The sequence below is a fragment of the Microtus pennsylvanicus genome, chromosome 10, assembly GCF_037038515.1.
Source record: "Microtus pennsylvanicus isolate mMicPen1 chromosome 10, mMicPen1.hap1, whole genome shotgun sequence".
Lineage (NCBI taxonomy): Eukaryota > Metazoa > Chordata > Mammalia > Rodentia > Cricetidae > Microtus > Microtus pennsylvanicus.
The window spans coordinates 26,742,517-26,752,876 of NC_134588.1; the positions used below are offsets into that span (position 1 = coordinate 26,742,517).

At 47.8% G+C, this 10,360-nt stretch overlaps 1 protein-coding gene across 1 annotated transcript; it reads left to right on the forward strand.

Annotated features, from left to right (window-relative positions):
- The first annotated feature begins 583 nt into the window (after window positions 1-583).
- On the forward strand, window positions 584-9,283 carry Avpr1b (arginine vasopressin receptor 1B). Its single transcript, XM_075987406.1, has 2 exons — window positions 584-1,523; window positions 8,949-9,283. The coding sequence occupies exons 1-2, from the start codon at window positions 584-586 to the stop codon at window positions 9,281-9,283; spliced, it is 1,275 nt and encodes a 424-aa protein (XP_075843521.1).
- Window positions 9,284-10,360: the final 1,077 nt, after the last annotated feature.

Sequence of the window (10,360 nt, forward strand, 5' to 3'; positions counted from 1 at the left end):
ATAGGAATCCAAACACATAAAAAACCGCTCTGGACTGCCGTGTCTGCGGGGCTGGTGCTTGCGCTCCTCCGGTGAGGGTCAGAGCACCGACTGTGCACGGCTTATCTGGGGTTTCCAGTTCCTGCAGGCAACGCCCATGGTCCTGGACTGCGCCTTCGAGGACATTCACTCTCTCCACTTTCAGAAAAGTTTGGACAAAGTGAATTTGGGTTGAGTTTGGGAGATGGCAGCGGCGCCCTCTGCTTTCTTCCTCTGTGCCACCTTTCAGAAGCCCCCATCTCCAACCCCCTCCATCCTTGCTGCACTGACACCCAGCTCCCAGACCCTCCTTTTCTTTCCGTGATTCCCTGACCTCGGTGGCGATTGGGGATGTCAGTTTTGTTCCCTGCTGGTTTCATTCTCCTCCCCGTTCCTATCTACGGAACTTCACCCATTTCTAAGCCCTCACCCCGCCATTCTCCTCTCCTTTTCGCTCCACCTCTACAGCTTTCTCTCCCACTCTATTTTATCTATCCAGCTTCTTACTGCACCCACAAGGTCCCTCCCTCCACCTTCCTAATCTTCTCTCCCTCAAATCTTGACCATGGATTCTGAATCTTCTTGGACCGCCACTCCCTCCCCTGGGGGCACTCTGTCTGTCCCCAATGCTACCATACCTTGGCTGGGCAGGGATGAAGAGCTAGCCAAAGTGGAGATTGGTATCCTAGCTACTGTCTTGGTTCTGGCCACAGGGGGCAACCTGGCTGTACTCCTGATGCTGGGCTGCCAGGGCCGCAAGCGTTCCCGCATGCACCTGTTTGTGCTGCACTTGGCCCTGACTGACCTGGGCGTGGCGCTTTTCCAGGTACTGCCTCAGTTGCTCTGGGATATCACCTACCGCTTCCAGGGCTCTGACCTCCTCTGCCGGGCCGTCAAGTATCTGCAGGTGCTCAGCATGTTTGCTTCCACTTACATGCTGCTGGCCATGACGCTGGACCGGTACCTGGCTGTCTGTCACCCCCTTCGCAGCCTCCAGCAACCCAGCCATTCCACCTACCCTCTCATTGCTGCCCCCTGGCTGCTAGCTGCCATCCTCAGCCTCCCTCAAATTTTCATTTTTTCTCTGCGAGAGGTGATCCAGGGCTCAGGGGTGTTGGACTGCTGGGCAGATTTCTACTTTTCTTGGGGGCCACGGGCCTACATCACCTGGACCACCATGGCCATCTTTGTGCTACCTGTGGCCATGCTCACAGCCTGTTACAGCCTCATTTGCTGTGAGATCTACAAGAACCTTAAAGTAAAGACACAGGCTGGCAGGGAGGAAAGAAAGGGCTGGAGGACTTGGGACAAGTCCTCATCTTCTTCCCCTGCTGCAGCCACTAGAAGGCTGCCATCCCGGGTCAGCAGCATCAGCACCATCTCCAGGGCAAAGATCCGAACTGTGAAGATGACCTTTGTCATCGTGCTGGCCTACATCGCTTGCTGGGCACCCTTCTTCAGTGTCCAGATGTGGTCTGTGTGGGATGAGGATGCCCCTAATGAAGGCAAGTATGCGGCTTGTGTGAGGTGGTGAGGGAGGACAGTGGGGTTAGGATAAGGACCACAGTCCCTCCCGGGGCCAGGCAGGGCACAAATGAATGGAGTAACTAAGAAAGTTGATGCTTGTTTATCTTAGAGTATGATCTGCAGCTATAACAAATGCCTACCTAACATTTACAGCAAAGAGGCTTATTTCTCACTGTCCTAGAAGCTGGGAAGATTGGGAGGGTTCTTCTTATAAGTGGGGACTCTGACAATTTCCTGGGAGGGGAAGGACACCTCCTGAAAGTGACCAGCCTGGCTTTTCTCATGGACATACTCTTATGGTAACATTTTTTTTCCTTGAAAACCCATTAGTCTATTAATCCGCAAGCCCCTATAGTCTAACCCATACCTCAAAATAGTATTGGCATGTGATTTTGAGGGCTCTGTTTCTAAGACATGAATTCTGGGGGCCAGACCTTCAAACCAGTCCTGCCTCATGTGGTCCCATCCAGCCCACCAAGGCTGTGTGAGTGGGTATCAATTATGTGGAATTTCTTGATTTTTAAATTTTGGTTACTTATTTAACAATTTAAAAATACGATGTGAGGCTAGGGAAAGCCTTTGTTCTGGAACAAGGCAGAAATCAGTGTGGCCTCTGTGGGGAGGAGATGTTTTGGTAGATTTGCTCAGCCAACTTCTGGTCGCTACACAGCCTTTAGGATCAGAGACTTACCAGAGCTGAAAGGGAGTTTCAAACAATCTGGTCCAGGATGGCAAAGAACAGGACTGTCTTCTCTCTTAGTGCACTTCCCTTCTGTGTCTAGACATAGCCCTGTGGCCTTTCTCAGTAGCCCTTTCCAAAGAGTTCAGGCTGGCATATGCCAGCCAGAGGATCTCAACTTCAGTTCCTTCATTATGTCACCGAGGAAAGGGAGGCTCAGAAAGGAAGAGTCTGTGGCTTGGCAAAGTAAAGGGGAGAAGCCCAGTCTTCCAGCTCTTTGTCTTTTTCCTTTAACCCATTGCTTGCCTACAACCCTGGTTCTTCACTTGGCTCTACATGTGAACTTGCTTGGTGTTATGGAGTAGCTTTCTCTACAGAAGAGAGGTTTGTTCCTTACCTGAAAAACAAAATGAGACTCTCCAAGAAGACAGCTCTGCATGGTGACAGGGAATGATGCACACAGCAACCTTCCAAGCTTCAAATACTGCAGGTGGCTCAGGCTGACCTTGGGACTCACTGTGTAACCCAGGTTGAACTTTTGATCCTTCTGCCCCTATCTCCTGAGTGTTGGGATTGCAGATTCTAACACCATGGTTGGTTCTGTCTCCCTTCTTGACTGTCCCCTGGACATTAGTCTAGACACAAAGGTGTTTGCAAGTCTTTCTGTAAGCAATGAGCATATTAAACTCAACTTACTATGAAGGCTTCTCCTGTTCTAGCCAAGGATAGACTAGTAGAAAGGGCTTCTTGGTACCAAGTATGTGAACCTGCGTGGTGTTTCGGAGTGGCTTCTTTATAGTACATCTGAACAACCCAGAACTCAGAGAAGCCTTAAAGATACTGGTCTAAAATGCCACTGCTAGTCGGTGATGGAGCCAGGACTTAATTCAGGGGTTTTATGGGCCAGCTTCATCTGTTACAGGACTTTTCTCCCAACAATTACAGCCTGGCCAGTGACAACAAGGCTGGAGTAGTTATTTGCCCTTGTTTGAAGGATGTGTGGGAGGATGAACTCTGTTTTCTCCATTAGGTAGTGTGTTTTTTTCCTGTTTGCCTGAAGAATCCATCATTACTGTGAGCCTGTCCCTAATATACTGTGTGCACAGAGAATGATTGCCCGTGGCCGAGTGCAGGGAGAGAGCAGGGTCTTACAATCCACTCTCAGAGACATGGAAGCTCCATGGGCTCTGATCACTGCCTGAGAGTTATGTGTTCAGTACACCCCATTCCCCCATGTTCCCCCATGTCTTCTTTCCCCTGTGGGCTATATTCTGCCTGGACTGGGTGTGGGAGATCTTCTCACAAGGACTGAGAAGCAGAGCCTCCATGGAGTCTGATGCTTCTCCCTGGAACATTCCCAGCCCCTACACTGTGCCCAGCTCAGCTGGACTAGATCAAAACCTGCTTCCTATGGTGTGGAATATGTGCACCTAAGCCAAAGGCTTTGGCTTCTGTCCCCAGGATTTGTGTCTTTTATTAAATGTTCCCACCCTACACCCTCTCTATTTTTGTCCCAAGAGGGGCCCTACCTTGCGCACACCTGACGGGGTTATTCCTGATTGTCAGAAGCTTTTGTTACAGCCTGCAGGGTAAACACGTGAGCTAGACCATGGAGGTTGGTTAGCGGTGGAAGCTCTGATGGGGTCTGGGATCTCCACTTTAGAGAGAGAAGGATGGACTGTACTGGAAGAACTGGAAAGTCGGCTTGTGAGCTTCCTCCCAGGCCCGGCCTTGCTTTCAGAGATTCTCAACCTCTGTGAAGAAGCTGATAGTGGGCCAGCTGTGCCGCTGCACGGATGTGTCTGGCAGGAGGCCGGGGCCTGCGGATCTGCATTCCTGCTCTTGAGAAGTGTTTCATTAAATCTCTGGGAAGACATTTGTATGTGGAAGGGATCTTAGTGGAATTTTTCACCTATCCATTTTGCCTGACTAAGAAACGTTTTCCCTCATGAGAGAGTAGAATCCGAGAGGCCATCTGAGAACAAGACCCAGATGCAAGCAGATGCTCTGTGCCTAGCAGCTGTCCCTGCTGGACTTGGAGATGGTGGTCGCCTAAGACCATCAGAAAACACAGGTATTTTTATTACAAATAACAACAGCAACATAACAGGAATGAAGCAACAATAAAAGTAAGTTTATGGTCGGGGGTCACCATGACATGAGGAACTATATTAAAGGGTTGGAGCACCAGGAAGGTTGAGAACCGATGAACTAGATGAAGATTGTTTGCCTGACAAGCAGATAAAGATGGCTGAAGTTACCCAGGGGAGAGCTGTCTTTGGAAAGATACATCTTACCTTAATCATTTCTGTGGGTCAGAAATTTACACGCCATTTTGTTGGGTCCTGTGACTCAGAGTCTCTCACAGGGAAGCAGTCATGGTGTCAGCCAGGTCTATCATCATCTGAGGGCTCACCCAGGAGAAAATCCCCTTTCAAGTGTGCTGGTGTGTAGGCTGGCTGGCAGGCCTCAGAGCATAGGCTGGCCACATGGCATTGGTTCCTTGCCGTGAAGGCCTCTCCACAGGCCTGCTTGTAGCATGGCAGTTGGCTTCTCCATGTAGTGAAGTTTTAGAAGCTTTATCCCAAGGTCTGCTCGTCTATTGCTTTGGACCAGAGGAGAAGGAGAATATGGTGACCAGAGCATATGACAAGAATGCTCTCTAGGAAATCGAAAGACCAAAACAACTGGTTGTTGTTATTGTTGTTTTGGTTTTTCGAGACAGGGTTTCTTTGTGTAGCACCCCTGGAGGTCCTGGAACTCACTCTGTAGACCAGGCTGGCCTCACACTCAGAGATCCACCTGCTCCTGCCTCCCAAGTGCTTGGGGTCAAAGGCGTGCACCACCTAATACTTTCCTACTATCGCTGCTCAGCATGCATCAAATTAGTTTATCTTTGGATTTCATTGGATTAGAATGTTTGGTTTTTAAAATTTTTGTTTGAGTTACTGACTTGAGTTTCATACTGAAAATAATCAGGGTTGGGTGTAGGTGGAGACTGCTCGTTCATTCCCGGCAGCCCAGACCCAAATGCTTATGCAGAAACTATATTAATTGCAACACTGCTTGGCCTATTAGCTCAGGCTTCTTATTAACTAACTCTTCCATCTTAAATTAACATATTTCTGTTAATTTGTATATTTCTACAAGGCCATGGTCTACTGGTAAGGTTCAGGCATTCTGGCATCTTTCTCCTTCAGTAGCTACATGGCATCTCTTTGACTCTACCTACTCTCTCTGTGTATCTCTGGATTTCCCTCTTGGCTTTATTCTGCCCTTCCATGGGCCAAAGTAGCTTCTTTATTAACCAATTGTAATAAAACATATTCACAGCATACAGAGGGGGATCCCACATCAGTTGGGGAGGTGGCTCAGTGGGTAAAGTGAGCCATTTTCTACCTGAGGAGCTGAATTCGAGTCTCCAGCATCCTTGTAAAAAGTCTAGTGTGCTAGTGGGATCCAGTGCTGGAACAGAAAGTGCCTGAAGTCTTGCTTCCAAGTCTAGCCAATAAGTGGGCTCTGAACTCAATCAGATGTCTTGTCTTAAAAAATAAAAAATAGTAAGGTAGATAGTGATAGAGGCAGACACCTCACATGAACCTCTGACTTTTCCACATGCATATACAAACATGTACACCTGTATACACATATGCAAACAATATATACCATACATACATGCATAAAAATACATTAAAATAATTATATTGTTGAATAAATTTTGACCTGGGATTATTAGAATAGAATTTCCAGCAAAATCTGGAATTGCCCTATATATTCTTCTGTCATTTTATGCCACATATTCTTACAAAGCTACAGTCTCATCATTGACTATTATAAATTTGAAATATAATCAACTCTGGAAAACATTGAAAGTGCTTTGTGTTCTTCAATATCAAATACTTGGCTAAGATCTGTTTATATGAAAATTAAGAAGCACACCGTCCCATTGTGCATGAAAACTCAGTTTCGTCTTTAATAAATGTAGAGCAAAAACTGTTCAAAATAAATTTCTTGAACCACAGAGAGCAGGAGCTCTGGCTTAGGGAAGAGAAGCCCAGAAAATCTGCACTGTAATTTCAGTGACAGACATTTTGAAGAGCAAAGAATGTGGGGAAACCAGACTCCCCCCCCAAGAAAATCCATAGCAGTTACACAGAGAGGAGAGATGCTGGGAAGACCCCCTCTTCTTGGCAGCCATAAGATAACATTTTAGAGACCCCTGTTGTTTTGGTGACTTGGTGGCCTAAGATCCTCTGTGAACTGCATGCTCGGGAAATTCAGATCAGGGGCCGGGAGTTTATATGCTGAACCCAGTCAGCAGAATACCTCCAGAGTGTAAGAAAGAAACTAAATCAAAAGCACGCGGTATTCACGGTCAGTGATGTGGAAACCTAGCCAGAGCTAGAGTCTGCAGGGGACATAAACCTTGCCTCCAAGCAGCACTTCAAGCATTGGGAATGGGACCCATTCAAGCTTGGTATGGGACCAGTGTTGGCAATTGCACTCCTGAAGCGACTCCCTCAAGGATGACCAGCATCTGAGATGCAGCCAGTGAAGAGCCACATACTGGCTGAACGAGAGTCAGTAACCTGATCATCCGAACAGCTCCCAAAGCTGAGAACAGTATCCACAGCACAGAGCTCGACCCTGAAGTATTGCCCAGCATCTGTGACCTTACACAATTTGTAAGGGGGTTCCAGGCTTCTGGGAAGGATTGCCAGGAGGCTTGAGACAGGAACGTGAGCAAACAGGCCAGCCTGTATTCATACTCTGCGCCCCCACCCAGCTTGCTCCCTTTCACATCCCGTATTTAATACCCAGTGCCAGTTTACCAGGCCAGCTGCTCCCTGCCATGCTCTTGTTCTCTCCCTACCCGCTCCTCTTTCTGTAAGCACACAGGCTGGCCAGGGTGGGAAGGCTTCTGTGTCTCTGTCCTCTGTGAGCTAGGGTGGTTCCAGGTTAGCTGCATTTCCTTACCTTTCTCTTCCCGTTCCAACTTTAACCCAAACGACCCACCCCACCCCGACCCCACACCTTTGTCCCTCCTGCCCCCTCCTATTTACATTTCCCTCCTCTACTTTCTTCATCCACCCAGCACTCGTCTTACCGTTTTTCTTTCCTACCCATACCTACACTAATAAATTCATGCTTACAGTACTATCAATTCTTCTTTATTATCTAAAATTATTGGTACCTAGGAAGTGATTGTTGTTTAACTACGACTATACTTTCATAGTGGGCCTATTCCTTGAGAGCGATTGTCTTTACACCGTTCCACTTGTAGGGGAGATGGCTCCTGGTGCTCTGAAGTCTAATAGAGGAAAACGATGCCTCAACCCCACTATCAGTATCTTCTCTGAACACTGAACTGAAAGAATAAGAGTGAGTTTTTAAAATCCAACCAGTGACCTAACCCCAGATGCGCAAGTCCCAACCCCAATGCATAAGAAACATGAAAAGCTAAGAATGACTCCAATGAGACCGAATTAGACAACAATCCCATGCAAAGAATTTGAAGGAATAATTTTAATCCTAGAGAGCACAAACTCCCAAGTAAGTTTCAGGAGAACACAAAGAGCTGAAGGAAATCAATACAAGATGTGAAAGAGACAAAAATATTGAAAAAAATTAATACTAGTAAGTCAACAGGAAAGTCTGTGGAAGGCCTCAGCTGAAGGGCAGATCATGAGAAGAATGAAGTATCAGAGTTTGGAGACAAGATGGAGGAGCTGGAACAACCAATGGCAAAGGTAAATCAGTAAGGAAGTGTGAGCAGAACATTTGAGACCTAAGGGATCCCCTGACCTAATCTACAAACCATGGGCATAAAAGGAAGAGAGAAGAAGTCATGCTAAAAGGTATAGAAAACATTTCCAATAAAGCCAAAGCTTCAAAACTCACCTATCTGAGGGAGCTGCCCACCCAAGTAAAGGAAGAATTTAAGACACCAAATAAGACCAGAAAAGATCTTCCCCATATTGTATTATAGAGTACCTTGGAAGCAGCAAGAGAAAAACATCAATTCACACAGAAAGACAAGCCCGTCAGAGCAACGGGAGGGCTTAGGGCAATAGGTTTCAAGCTCCGAAAGACAACGGTCATCTCAACCTGCAGTCCACCATCCTCAAAGCAGAAAGAAAACTTTCCACGATGAAAACAGGCTAAAGGAACCCATGCCCTCCAGGCTACAGTAGACGCTGAAGGAATCCTTCATATCAAAGAGAAAAATACAATGACTTTGTGATTTAGATCAGTAAATGTTCCTTTTGTTTACCTGTATACCCAAGGAAGCATACATTTTTCTTGGGAGAGAAGGGACCACAGAGAACGTTTCAGAAGGTCTGTGTTAAGTTTAAGACTGAACCTATCTACAGAGTGAGCCAGGATCAAAAGAAAAGGAAGGAGAGAAGGCTCAAATTAGAGATTCGTGGTCCAGATTTTAAAGCAAAACCTTGTTCTTCTGTTTGGACCCATCCTACCCAGGCAGTGTTTACTCTTCTAAATTGAACTTGAACCAAACCTTATCACTACGGTTACAAATCAACCAAAACTGGGCCAGTGAGACTGGGACTCGGGAGTTAAAGGTCAAGCCTGAACTGCACTCTCTGGTTATAGAACCCCGTCTGGGACTCCATGCCTTCTTCTGGAGACCCAGCCTCTGTCCTGTGCCCCCTGACCCTTGAGCTGTCATTCTAAGACATTTTGTGCTTCTCTCTCTCTGCAGATTCCACCAATGTGGCTTTCACCATCTCCATGCTTCTGGGCAACCTCAGCAGCTGCTGCAACCCCTGGATCTACATGGGCTTCAACAGCCACCTGCTGCCACGTTCCCTGAGTCACCGTGTCTGCTGCGGGGGTTCCCAGCCCCGGGTGCACAGGCAACTCTCCAACAGCAGCCTTGCTAGCCGCCGCACGACACTACTGACCCACTCCGGTGGTCCCTCCACCCTCCGTCTCAGCCTTAACCTCAGCCTTCATGCGAAGCCCAGGCCTGCCGAGTCACCGAAGGGTTTAGAGCAGAGGGATGGAGAAGCCATCGTGGAGACCAGCATCTTTTAGAGAGGACTCCCTAGGACTGGGCTCTGCACATCTCAGGCGTTGGGAATGAGGAAGAAAGGGGTTGGTGGTGGTACTGAGAGGAGCCTAGTTTGAAGCAACCTAAAGAGACTAGAATGGCTGCCACTACCCTAGGTGTCATGGCAGCCTCTAGTGAGCACTGCCCATTCTCTCTCAGTTTTAGATTGCTGGAAACCAGGCGGGTCAAATTCCCTGTTTCTTCCACATTCATAAGGGCACCCACAAACATACCCGACTGGTGGATATAGAGCTCTAGATGGCGCTATCAGCTCAGAGGCTTGCCTCATGACTTGGCTAACTGTCCCCATTCTAACCTGACTGGTACATCTCAGTGCCACCAGGAGAGGAGAGAAGAGATTATAAGAAGAAGAACAGGTGTGTGGGACTTTCAGCTATACCCATCTGTCTACAGAAATGAGGCAGTCTGATGGTGACGTGGGACCTCGTACCCGATGGTGATGATTTGGAACTGATACCAAGCAGGGACGAAGTAAATGGTAGCTCTTCTCCTGCCACTAGACGGGTCACCTGGGGACACATGAGTTCTCAGTGATATAGCTCACTGGTGCTGAGACAAGGAGACAGAGGAGAGGGAGGGAGGAATAAAAATGGTCACGATGAAATCAGAAGGAATAAGGCTGAGAGGCCACAGGCCTAGGATCTTCCTCCTCGTCTCCTCCTCCAGACTGTGTGGGATAGACTTCCTTTCTGAAACAGCCGACATGGTCCTGGATCTAGAGAGCACCGAGGTTCTAGGAGAAGTTGGAATCAAGGTTTAAGGCTCTGCTCTGCCCTGGGACGCCACCTCCACCTCCAGGTCTCAGCTTCCTCACCTATAGTGAGATGGCCTGTAAGGTCTTTCTCAGCTCTATGACTTTGCAAGAATGGAATTGGGTAATAGCACAAACCCACAAAGGGCATTCTAGCCAGCAGGCTCGAGCATTGCCCCATTTCCATAACAATTGCGTATTCGTCTTTACTTCAGTTCTGGTAGATCACGAAGTACCAGAGCCGGTCCCTTTGACCTCAGTGCTGAATCCTCCTGAGATAGGAAGAAGA